At 38.0% G+C, this 13,589-nt stretch overlaps 1 protein-coding gene across 2 annotated transcripts in view; it reads right to left on the bottom strand.

Moving 5' to 3' along the window:
* Window positions 1–13,589, bottom strand: part of GADL1 (glutamate decarboxylase like 1) — a 158,817-nt gene that overhangs the window by 92,903 nt on the left and 52,325 nt on the right. For both annotated transcript variants that reach the window (XM_053930341.2, XM_071222111.1), the window contains exons 10-11: window positions 11,360–11,424; window positions 10,978–11,059 (exon numbers count right to left, since the gene is read on the bottom strand). In XM_053930341.2, the coding sequence (XP_053786316.1) occupies window positions 10,978–11,059; window positions 11,360–11,424 (147 nt within the window). The remainder of the gene's footprint in view (window positions 1–10,977; window positions 11,060–11,359; window positions 11,425–13,589) is intronic.

The raw sequence follows: 13,589 nt of genomic DNA on the forward strand, positions 1-13,589 counted from the left end.
TAAATAGATGTAAAGGTTATATTCTGGAGATCCAGAAAAATTTCAAGCATTGGTCCTGGACTTCTAATTCCCCCAGATGTCCAGAAGAATGAAAATAAAATCCTCTATGAAGAAATATAAATTAAATATTCAGTAAGCTATCAAAAATTATAAGGCTAGACAATGTGAGAGCCAGAAATCACAGACAAAAATAACAGGAATAGCACCAGAGGGAATCTAGGTCTTAGAGTTGGCATAGACAGATTATAAATCTATCTTTAGAATATTTATAGAGGTAAGAGCTGATCTTAAAAATGTCAAAAAGAGCTTAAAGACATATATATGCATATATACATATATATATGAAAAAGACTCAGACACTGTAAAACTGGAAAGACACAATACAGTAAGAACAAAAGAGAGGGTGTTAATAGCAGATTAGTATAGCTAATGAGAGAATTAGTGAATTTGAAGATAAGTCATAAAAATTATCCACAATGAAGCATGGAAAGACAAAATTATGAGACATACAAAAAGAGTAAGAGACAGAAAAAATAGTGAGAAGTTCTGATATACATTTAATTGGGGTGTCAGAGAGATAAAGGACACAGAGCCAATAATTAAATAATAGTTTTTAAAACTTATGATACATATCAATCCACAGACTCAAGAAACCCAATGAAGTGAAGACAAGATAAATTAAACAAAATCCATATTTAAAACACTGCAGATAAGTAGCAGAAAATTAAGGGAAGTCTGAGAATCTTAAGTCAGATAAGTAAGTCATTTTACCATCAAAGGAATGACAGCTAAATAGCTAATTTCTAACACAACACTAGCATGCCCACCCCCCAAATTATAAAAGTTGAAAGAAAATTACTGATAGAATTCTATCTCTAGAAAAAAATAAAGATATTTTTAAAGAAGCAAAGTTTACAAGCATATGCTACCTTTTGACTCATTCTTAAATTCCTAAATATGGGCTTCAAGAAGAAGGAAATTTGTGCTAGATGAAACCTCAGGGATATAGCAAGCAATAAAGACATGTGCACAAAAACAATCACAGAAAGTTTTTATAACAGCAAAAGGTTGGAATAACCCATCAACATGAAATGGATAAACATTGTGACACTTATGTGGAATAGCACAGAACAGTGGAACTGCACACTCACCGGGTCGTTTCACAACACAAATCAATCTTATGGACAGAGGTAGGTTGGAGCCACAAGAACACAGCCAAATGGAAAACAGTACATAGCGTATGCTTCCACTCACACGAATTTCAAAGAAGCAAAGTAAAGTATATTATGTGAGGATACACAACTGCATAGCAACACTAGAAAGAAAAGCAAGAAAGTCAATAACAGGAAGGAATACATGAGGGATTTCTGGTTTCCTCCTCTTTGTTTTAATCTGCGTGGAATTACCTGATTATTCCTACTATGGTCATACATTAAGATTTTCGCTTATGTTTTATACATATTTTATATTTTTCTTATATTTTATAATAATTAATTGAAAAAAAAGACCAACATCTTGCAAACTCCCGAATAGCCCACAGAATAAACTACCAGAGAAGAGATTGAATTTCTTTTGCAATTAATAGAACTCCCTAGATTATGATTTACCGTTAGCATCATAAGGGCCTCAGGCAGGTATCAATGTAAATGCACATGCGCTTGCTGATGAGATATATGCCCCTTCAATATAAAAAAGATGACGACTATTTTAGTTTTCCACTTTCCACTCAGTCCCAAAATAATTTCTTTATTGTATGCCAGTAACAATTTCTGTACAAATTAGGCTGTGGGTACAATTATTAAAAGTCTATACAAAATAAATGCATATTTACCACCTCTGAGTTATCTACAAAATTAGAGTACTTCTCTTATTCACATAGACTTGTATTGACCCTTTGAATTACCGGGGAAGAAAAACCTAGAAAAAACTGACTCCCGGAAACATTTTGGCCTCAAAACAACAAAGCTAGAAAGTGTAATTACAAGTGTCAGATATGTTTTTAGATATCTTTCTTGGAAAACGACAGATATGACAACTAGAATTGTGCAAAGGGAAACAAATGCAACATTTATTCCAAGAAGTCAAAAGGGTCCCAAGCATCATAACAGAAAGTAGAAATGGAAGAGAAAGCCCTGTTGCACTAAGATAACAGTAAAATAAGAGGCAAAAGAAACAAAAAGGTGGATGCTTTGAATCCTTTAAAAATGCTAAAACCAAATTTTGGCCTACCCATTGAGACAGGTGCAGAGTGCTAATTATGGCATGAATTTTTTCCAGGTTTCCTTTTATATGCTTACCCTCATGTTTCTCATTTTTTTAGATTTTAACTTATGTAATTTTTCCTATTATTTTGAGACCCTAATCAGTTTTGTTTCAAGATAGGTGAAAATATATTCAATCTGTAAACAGAATCCTCTTTCTGGGGTATTTTTCAACAGCTAGTTTTTACCAAATTGGGGTTGACAAAAGGACGTAAGGTAGAGTTTCATTTCCCCTTTTTGGTCATTTCTTAGAAAATCTGAAGTGTTCGTGATGATTGGCAGGGAAGCAAAGTTTGGGGCTCCACAGTGAAATGGGATGGCCGCTATGAAGAATGAATTTTTCACCTGCAAGAATAAACTAGTGAACAAAATAGTAACAGAAGCTTAGATATGTTAAACAGACTGACAGCTGCCGGAAAGGGGTGTGTGGGGGCGGAAGGAGGGAGACAGGATGAAAGATGGTGGAGGGATCAACCAAAGAACATTTGTGCACAACCCATGGACACGGACAACAATATGGGGATTGACTTAGGGGCGGGGGAGGGGGATCTGGGTGGAGACGGGGAAAGGTAGAAAAAGCAGGAACAACTGTAATAGCATAAACAATAAAAATAAATTAAAAACTGGAAAGAAAAGAATATCAGAGAGATTCACACACTCTTAGGGTTCTCCAGAAATAGAAAAGAAGAAGATATTAAATCTAATTCTGGGCAACACCCCAACTCATCTAAGTCAAACTGATTAAATAAATGTACCTTAATCAGTAGGACCAGGTGGCAGCCACCCAGAGGTTTGAAGGAACTCAAGGATGAAATTGGGAAACAGTTGGCCGAGATGCTGCATCCTACATTACAAGCAGCCACGGCCAGCAATCTGGCAGATTGTTTATGTCATTCTGTTTATTAGAAGGGGTCAAGAGAGGACCTGGGGAACCTTAGAAAAGCAAGTATCTCTTCCACTTGTCCAGTCTCCAATAAAGACCAGCATCATTAGACACTGAAACAAAAATAACTCCCTAAGGGAAAGACAATATGGTTTCTGAGAAAGGAAAGTATGAGTCACTGATTTATTATTGGTCTCTGAGGCATGTAGATTAAAGGCCAAATGTTGGCACAGTGTAGAGTAAAGGCTTTTTTTTTTAAAATGCCAAAGTGAAATGGGAGATGCAAGGAGGCAAAGGATATACCAAGCCATATGGATAAGACAAATAACTCCTCCACCAGTCAAAAACAAATCCTTAACCTACTAGCGAGAAGGGATCTTTTTGAGACTTGAAAGGGATCTGCTTGCAATTATAATAAAACTACTACTGCATACTGCAGGTAACAAATTTAAAATACATTAAAATTCGATGTTTTGGAAAAAGACACAAAGGTCATATCAGGAAACATTTTTATGGAGCATTAGTCAAGTATCAGGCTTTATACAGAGCAGTCGGTCTACAGCAATGAATGAGACCCCTTCTGCCCTCCAGTAACACACAGTCTGCTATACAGATGATTAAGAGAGCCAGGGAATAGGTCCTGCATTGGGACTTGTGCCCATTTATGACAAGATGATAACTATTAATTGAAGTCAAGCAGTATAATAATAATTATGCAATAACACACCCCCTGCAGCCACAGTTCACAAACAATTTAATATACTTGGCTATATGGGCAGGGATCTAAACCACAGTATAAATCCCCTTGCTCAAGTTAGTGACAATTTCAGTAACAACAAATAAACCCTAAACTCCAATTTTATTATTTTGTTTAGTGGAGAAAGACATAATGGATTTCAAACATGTGTAACTCAAACAATAATTACTGTATCTCTTTACCTCATGCAGAAGGAAAGCAGACATAATAGGAATATTCATTATTACTGATAACACCATGTGAGGTTTTATTTAATGTGATGTATGCACAGAAATATGTATATGCACAAATTTCCAAAAGCCTCATGCAAATAAAACTAACTTTTGTTCATTACAATTTAAAAACAGGAATCAAAAAAGAAAAGGGCTATTTGCTAACCATGAACTTGATCGGTTCTGCCAGTCTTATGCAATTCTCAACCTTAATGAAAATTCTAAGAAAAATTTTCTCAGCTGAAGCAGTTATCAAGCACAAGAGAGTAATATTCCTTCTACAAGTCAAATGCTTCTTCTTTCTAATCAGTTTTAAATGTATATTCCCCCCCTTTTTTTTTGCTACATTAGTTAGGAAGCTGTCATTCAAAGAAATTTATGAGATCATGAGTATTCTCTGGCCTGAAAAAAAAAAAACCATTTTTTGATGATCAGGTTGTTCAGTATTTTCAAACCAAATAATGGCATTTCTATAGGGACTCCATGAGGAAAAACAAGAGCTAGAAAAATAAATCCTCACAAAAGCAGATACAATTTGTTACAGTTCTCTGATAAACCTTTTCTTGCACATTTTTAAATGGCATTAATAGTTGCCATTTGCAATATCAATTATCATTCTGAATAGAATTTTAAATGGGCTGAGAGATAGCACATTGTTTCAGGTGTGGTATTCCGGTGAAATTTCTCTGCCTTCTGCTGAGGAATCACATTGGGAAATGGCATTAGTCTCCTTTATGTTCTTTTCTCTTTGTATTGCAGTGCCAGACACGTAGTATTGAATGAATCTCCTACTCTTCTACTTCCTGCTGCTCCTTCTCCTAAAGAAAAATCAGGGACTAAGTTCCTAGCCTTCTCTAGAAGGAGGATGAAAGGAAAAGAATTGCAAGCTTAACTCTTTTTTTTCCATCTTATTATTCGAAACCTAGGTAGCCCAGAATTGCATGTTAATACCTCTACTCAAAAAAGATCCCTGAGAGGGAGGTAAAATATGTTAGTAGATAAAAGTAGAAGAAAAATATTTACATGCGTGTCTGTAAGTGTGGGTGTGCAAATGACCAAATTAACAAAGCTACATATCCCTGCGATATCAAAGGGCACCCTGTAACACTCATACATACATTCATACTCGGTTAGTAAAAAGTTACACAATTTCTAGAAGGAAAATTAGGAAACAAGCATAAAAATAGCATCATGAAAGATGATCAGAGCTCTCCTACTTCCAGGAATTTATTCTAAGGAAATAATAAAGGATGTGAACAAATATTCAGACTCAAAGATAGCAGTTGAATCCACAATAGCCAAAAATTAAAACAATCTAATTGGGGTGGTCAAGATAATTACAGTATATCAAACTACAGAATACTATGCAGCTATTAAAAACGTATACAATGAACAATGAACATTGACGTGGAACAATGCTCAGTTTTGTTCAACAGAAAAAGCATGTTAAAAGCAAAATATGTTGCCAGTTTTCTTTAGATTAGATATGGGTACATATGAATATACTTACATGTACATATGCATAAGAAAATATATTGAAGGCTATCTCCAGTTATGTATTCTATATCTCTTTTTCTTCATCTTTCTCCATATCTAAATTTTCTGATTTGCCTATAATAACATGCATTACTTCTGAAATAAACCTGTAAAAATGGACATAATTTTAAAAATTCATAGTATCAACAGTCTCTCTTTAAGAAAGCCCCTTAAATAGTCTGTAGCTGATAGGTTAAACAAGAAGTCCTTGTGACTTAATATTGGATGCTACGGTAGGTACAAATGGAGAGGAATAATCCATACTCAAAAACCCATCTGATTAGCAGGGTTCATGTTCTCATATACCTGCTAGGTTTCATAAAACTAAAAGTCTTTCTAACAAACACTAAAAATCAAAATGCCAATATCGAGATTTTCCTATATCCATGCAACTGATCCCAGGAATATATTGCCTTTTATTTTTGATCAAAGCATCAAAGTTTTCATGGATCCAAAACAGCCACGTCGATCCAGCATCTACATCTAAACTCAACCTATTTATAATCAAATTTTTTTAAACATCCCTGATTTGCTTTTTATGTCTATGATGCAAAGAGGGTTAGTGATAGTATACTTCAAGAGCAACAGTTTCGCTTTGTTTCTAAAGCAGTCTTCTTTACTAATACAGGAAATTAAAAATGCAAAACAGCACCAGCTAGTCAGTCAAGAAAGCAGCATTGCGAATGTTTGGGCTTTGTGGATACAAATTAGGGAATTAGTTTTTCCCTTAACAGGAGCATATTTACTAAGTAATTTGCTTTCTTTAACTGGAGTTATCCTCTTCCATTAACTGGAGAAGTAAGTTCAAATTAAAAGCACTATTCATCAATTACTGCTGGAGGCATGCTCAAGCCTGCATGAGGGCCTAGGCAATAAAGCTCATCAACTACAATTTTAATCATTGTTTAATCAGAGCTCTCAAGAGGAATAATTTGGGGTAGGGGAGAAATGGGAAACTCTCAGTTACTGTTGGCAGGAAGGCAGACATTTCTGAGGACTATTGATTTATTTACTCATTCAATTTTTCAACAAATTTTTATTTTTTCCTTGTTCAGTAAAAATTTGCTACACACGGTAAATACAGTGATGAATATGATACCATAGTTCCTATCCTCCTATTGCTTACATTCTAGGGGGAGGGAAAATCGATACATGAGAAGTCATAATTACAAATCATGGTGAGTACTTCAGAGGAAGGGAACAGGGTCAGAGAACAAATTATGGGAAGACGCCAGTTTGCTTTGTGGAGCCTCAGAACCCTGAAGAAGGAACATTTAAGCTTTGCCACAAAGGATGACAGTCATTCATACTCATGATACTCTCCTCTCAGTTGTGTTAGCATCACTCTTTCCTGATCTTCCTACAGTCCCCCTTAGCCATTCCAACTCCTCACTGTGAGTTCTTCTATCCAATCTTTAGCCTCTGACATTCTTCAGGGCTAAGTTCTGTGTCCTCTACTTTTCTGACTCCAAACTTCTTCCTAGGGCAATCTACCCCACTCCTATGATCTCCAATATCATCTACATGTCAATAATTCCCTAATATACTCCTCCAGCCTACAACTATTTTTCTAACTTTGGATTCGTGTGTCAACTGCTTACATGACATCTTCATCTGAATATCACATAGGAATCTCAAATTCAACAGAGCCAGTGCTAAAACCAAGATATTTCACTCTCAGATCTTCTCATCCTTTAGCAATTTCCATCTCCCTAAACAGAACCATTCACTCAGCTGCTATGTCATTAATCAGAAAGACAACAGTGACACTTTCTTCTTTCTCGTCTTCCATGTACAAATGGTAATTCAGCCCTTTCTTATTGATAGCCAAAATATATCTTAAATTTCACCATGTTATTCCATCTCCTCTGCCATCAACTCTTTCTTAGATACTGCAAGCCTTTATTTATTCTTATATTCATTCCTGCCCCCCTTCCAATTCATTGTTTTAAATGAACATCTTTTCAGATAACTCGCTGGTTTTAAAATTCTTCCATTGTTTTGCCCTGACTGGTATAACTCAGTGGATTGAGTGAGGGATGACAAACCAAGGGGTCGCCAGTTTGATTCTCAGTTGGGGCACATGCCTGTGTTTTGGGCCAGGTCTCTGGTGGGGGGCATGTGAGAGGCAACCACACATTGATGTTTCTCTCCCTCTCTTTCTCCTTCCCTTCCCCTCTCTCTAAAAAAAATAAATAAAATATTTTTAAAAAATTCTTCCATTGTTTTGAAGATTAAGTCCAAAATCATGTAAATGGTTTCTAAGATCCTGCATATTTTATCCACTGCCTAATCTCTTAGTCCTATCTCATGCCAGTCTTAGCATAATTCTCTGTGCTTCAACAACAATGGACTTCTTTTAGTATCTAAAATTTAAAAGGACCTTTCTCTTTTGGACTTTGAGCATGCTATTTTTTCCATCTGGGGCATTTCAGATCTTCCTACTATGTATTCTCAGAGTGGCATGCTATTCACCATATCAGATGGAAGTGCATTTGGCTGCAAGTAACAGAGTACCCAATGGAAGTAGTTTCAGCAATAAAGACATTTAATTGCTTCATATCACAAAAAGTCTGAAAGTAGGCACTTCTTGGGTTAACACAACATTTTAGAATCATCATCCAAGACCAAGCCTCTTCCCCTTTCTATTCTGCCATTCTGTGCATGCTCACTTTTCATTTCAGGGTCATTGTCTATGGTTACAGGGTCAGAGAACTTCATGCATCATGTTGTTGAAAGGGTCAGGCCAGCTTTTGAGGCTTAATTGAAACTTTCTCCCATCTTGCACAATAGATATCTGGCATTGGCCACACTGAAGGCCATCAGACTGACCTTCCTGCACCTGGGAACAGCCTGGCCCTTTACCTAACCCACTGTCCTGACTCACATTCTGAAACCCCGTGGCAACTGCCCAGAAGAACAAGAAACTGACCCCTCCCTTATTCCCCTGAAACCTCAGGCATTTTTTTTAAAGCCCCATTCTTGCATCTCTTGGCTGATGCATTCTGCTTGGACTCAGCCCACCTGTGCTGCAGCTCCAAGTCAAGGCACTTGGACCAGATCATCTGGCTCCGCCCAGCTCTATCTCTCAGGCATTTCTAACAGTTGTAACACAACCACGTTCAAGGTAGGAAAGGGGGAAGAGTGCTGTCCTCTTGTGTGTATCACCTCTCACAAAAAGTAAACCTTTTCTCAAAAGCCCCCATCACATATCCCCTATGTCAGTGTCATATGGTGACTCTTCACTAAAAGGGAGACTGGTTAGATGAGTTTGGGGAGATAGAAGGGAAGGAGGCTGGAATGGCTACAGAATGAACAGTGTCTGACACCTTCTTCAGAGTACTTATTAAAACAGTAATTAAAGAATTAAATAGGTATATTTTGTTCACTGTCTCCTCTGTGACATTACACACTTTCAACTAAGGGGGACGTGTCTGTTTTATAAGCTCAGCATCAGCGCAGTGCTTGGCCTATATAGGAAATCAGTTAGTGTTGGTAGAATGAATGAATAAATGAATATAAAAGAACAACAGAGGCAGAAAATAGGTACAAAGGAGAGAGAAAACTGCCAACACAAAGCTTCTTAAGCTGATTGTCATATCTCATTATTTCATGTTCCAACTCTCCATTCCCATTAATTTGAAAACAGCCTTTCATCCCAAAAAAGGCAACTTTCGAAAGTGCTCAATTCTTTGCACAATGAATGCAATTTTTCTAACCTCTTAATTCTTGCCAGGTGAGTAGACATGGGTATTATTGTTTTTATTGAGATCCAGGAATAAATTCTTTTTTAAAAAATACAATTTTAACCTCTGTTATAGAGTTAGATGATCCAGATAATTTTAAATTGCTTCAGGTACATAAATGTAAATCAGTTCTTAGCTAAACCACTCAAATATCATTCAAAAAGAAAAACATAAGAGCTAGAAAATTATTTAAAGGAGTAGTCCTAACATTTTTGGTCTAAATTTTCCACTCCTGAGAGCAACACACCAACAGATAAGAATGTCATTCAGATCGGCTCATTAGGGAGCAAGCTTACAGAAAATACCTACATAAAAGGATGCTTGAGATTTTTTTGTCTTCATACCTAGATCAAAGGAAAACCTGCGTTTACTCCCAAACTCTGTCTTGTCTTACATATGTAACTACGTTCAAGTTGAGTGTGTTCTTTTGTTCACAAATAATATAATAATCTTAAACCATCCTTTTAGTTATAACATGCCATCGTCACTCTACAACTTAAAAATTTAAACGAAAAATGGTTCATTGGAATTGAATACAGTCGATGGTAGCCAGCCTAGTAAAACATTAAGGAATACATTCATATTCCCAAGAGTGTCTCTATCTACAGATGCAGAATCTGTTCTTAGTTCCTGATGGCCATTCTCTTGGGTCATCCCAAACACAAAGGGCGCCGGCATACAAATACAGCACCACGATTTTTTTTTCTTTAAAGGGAGGTGTAACTATCCACACATGCAACACTAGGTTTTAAATATGGTTTTCATTGGAAATAAAGTTCCTTAAAACGAGAAAATGACTTTAGCATTGGCAAAGGGAGTCCCCTAAGGAAAAGATGTAAACAGATGGCTGAGAAAGATCACCCACATGCTGCGCACAGATCTTGAGGAGGCATTTCTAAGAATGAAGTGGCACTTCCCAGCCTGGGCCACTTCCCACAGGGATCCTTATTTAACCCACAGAAAACAGAGTTTATACCTCTAGCCAAGAAGAAGCTCAGCAACTCCTTTCCCACTTGCCTCCCAGTAATCCGGATTAGTTTTCAACTCTCCCCAATATTCCGAAAGAAGCTGATTGCCGATCACTCGAGACAGACGAGCCTCTAATAAATCAGTGTTCGATGATGAGCCCTGAACTAACATCTTCCCATATAATCGGGCTGTTAAGCCCCGGCTACGCATATTAAGCATTCAATTTAATGTATGGCACACATCTGTTTCACTTTCTTAGCGAGCAGAAGTTTCAAGATAACTTAAATCCCGGACTTAATCAAGGAGAAAAAAATCTTGGCAGTGTTTAAAACTGATTTTTAAAATATAATCCAAATGAGAGCGAGAGAAACCATTTTGCAGAAACTAATGAGATTACATAATACCTAAATCAAATCGACAAAATTACCTGAGCAAAAACACTAGCCCTTTCATCTAAGCATATTTATCTTTCCTTTTGATGCCATCAACATTTACCAAAGACCTTTACCTGTATCTGGCCCAAAGCACCAAAATATAAGCAAAAATATATTCTCTGCAAGCCCTGTAATTTAACCCCTCCCAATGCCCAAAGGCCATAAAAGAAAAAACTCACAGATTTGTCTTTCACAAGGAGAGCGCAGCACTGAATTCCTGCCATCAGCATTTTGTGGGGGTTCCAGGCCACAGAATCAGCTCTGTTATATAAAACAAAGAAAAGGACAGGGTAGCGAGGGGGACCCATTGGCTTCTCCTGGAGAAAAGAATTCTACCATCAGCAACACACACATTCAGTACTCATACCTAAGGTAGTGCTCAAGAGGATTCCTTGTTCGAGTACTCTAGGGAGTTTTGGGGTTTGGGGTTCTTTTTTTTCTTCGAGTAAAGCAATTACTTTTTTTTTTTTGTCCATGTTCAGAATGTTACTTAAGTGGGCAAAGTCCAAAGAGGTTCCCAGGCCTAAATGAGAGACGCTGCGTCTGGGGAGCTGCATTTACCTGTGGATGCCATGCAGAAGCCTGCGGTGCTTCCTGGACATCAAAGCTGAGCCACCCCAAGAAGCCTGTTGAGAAAGTTATATAAGCAAGACAGTGTTATTTCAATGTGATTTGTCCACCAGCCAACTGTCCTAGAAAACCCTGAGTGACCACCTCACTCTACCTTGCTATTTTGTTTCAAGCTGATGTTAACCCATTTGTATCCCAGGAAACTTTAATCACTGGTTCCACTCAGGCAATCAGAGCCTCTCATCACAACAGACGGCTCCCATTAACCCTTAGGATTTAAATTCGCACATCACAAAGAACTTCTTATGCTAACCTGTTGAGTTGCATGTGATCGAAAGGTTTAAAAGACACAGTCTACACCATCTTAAATCTCATAATCTACAACAAGCAATATCCTCACAATGCCAAGACTCTACCACACACAAGGTACGGATGCTGATGAGCCAGGGTCTAAGGGTTGGCATTCTGTACAATAAACGTGGCACGTGCTTGACAAAGTGGATGGAAGGGAATGTAGGAATTCATAGCCAACTAGCTTTAGCAAGGTGGAAATGGATTCTACTACTGAAAAATTAGATCTTTTCAGCCAAATAACTTTCAAATGTATTTGCAAATTTTTTAAAAAAGTGAGAGTGGGAGCAAGGAAACCTGGGACTTAATGAAGTTATTCATTGGAAACGTAAATGCGAGCGAAGGAGAGGGAACTGAGAATGAGGAGATGAAAGGAAACTCCACAGTCAATAAGTCCAGAAAGGAGGGAGGAAGAATCAATATGAGGAATAAGAGAGTCAGTTTGGTTCTTGAAACCAAGCAATCTTCTGAGTTTAATTCGTAGGGCAGTGAAGGGCGATTGCAGTGAGGAAATATGAGGGGACTGTCCTGGGCTCTGCCGAATGCTCTCCAAGGCTATTTACCCTGCACAACGTCGCATTGAGAATGGAATTATTGTCACTTCGATTTTTTAATAGAAAAAAACTAATGTTCAGAAGTTGTAGGTAAGCTCTCCAAGGTCTCGCAGGTAATAAAAACCAGATCTTTTTGACAACAGCATCATCACTTAGGGAAGATAACCAGTTGGCCAAATGGTAGAGTGCAGCATGGATAATTGAGGGTGGTGAAAGTACTATAGGCAGGAGGTGAGTTTAAAGACTGCCTAGGATATAGGCTATCCTATTTTAGGCTATAGCATTTAAAAAGATAAGGAACCCCCAATATCATGTAGAAAGAGGTGGTAAGATTGTGTGTACCATTGATGTGGAAGGTGAAAGAAATGAGACATCTCCATGATCCTCAGAGTATCGCAAAATCTGAGCCCTCTGCTGAATAATAAGGTATGGCCTTAAATCCCACTTAAAACAGCTCTCTTATTCCGGAATGGAACTCCACAGTGAGTGTGTCACCTAAGATGTACAATTTAAGAAGACACACACTCTCGGAGTCCAGCTCTCACAGGGCCCTCAGACTGAATCCCTCCTTGAGTCCTAAGAACCTCACTTCTGTCTTCTTATTTCCAACCCTGCTTCCATGGACTAGAGTCCCCAACAACCCCATGGGGTTCCCAAAGGTTTGCGAACTGAAGGTGGTATGCATGCAGATCCCAAAGATTCCCAATTACAGGACTGATGACTTGGGGCTGTCCATCAAGTCCCCTTCCTGCTGCACTCTTTCCCCACCTGCATTCCCGATGGACCACGTCTGATTAAGGCTGAGATACAGAGGCAACTGCCTTCAGCATCTAGGACAGCTTCATCCTGGCCTACGGAGGATCTCCAGTTCTAGATTTTGAGATCTTGACCTTCACAAACATTAAGATGACTTACATATGATGTTCTCTCACTTCTATCACCCACCCTAAACACTAAATTGCCTACTTTCCTCAAGCCTTTTATCCCCAACTTCATTGAGAACCTACCAGTGACAATTAGGGACAGTAAGATTCAGACATACCCATTTGCTCTCTTTCCACCTGCCTCGCACGCTACACTCACACTCCTTCCTGTCTCCTGCACTACCCTCTGCTTGCTCTTCCCCCGCCCCCCCAAAAGTAAACAATATTCTCCCAATCCTAGTGAGCTGAATTGAAGTTTTCAAATCACATGCATTCTTTCAAAGCTTTAGTTCACTGGTCTACAGGGCAGCTGGGAGGGTTAGGAACAGCTGACCCACAAACATTCCTCAGAAAAGCTGAAAGGAGAAAAACAACGTATGTCCTACTTCTATT

This window comes from Desmodus rotundus, chromosome 8, assembly GCF_022682495.2.
Source record: "Desmodus rotundus isolate HL8 chromosome 8, HLdesRot8A.1, whole genome shotgun sequence".
In the NCBI taxonomy this organism is placed as follows: Eukaryota; Metazoa; Chordata; class Mammalia; order Chiroptera; family Phyllostomidae; genus Desmodus; species Desmodus rotundus.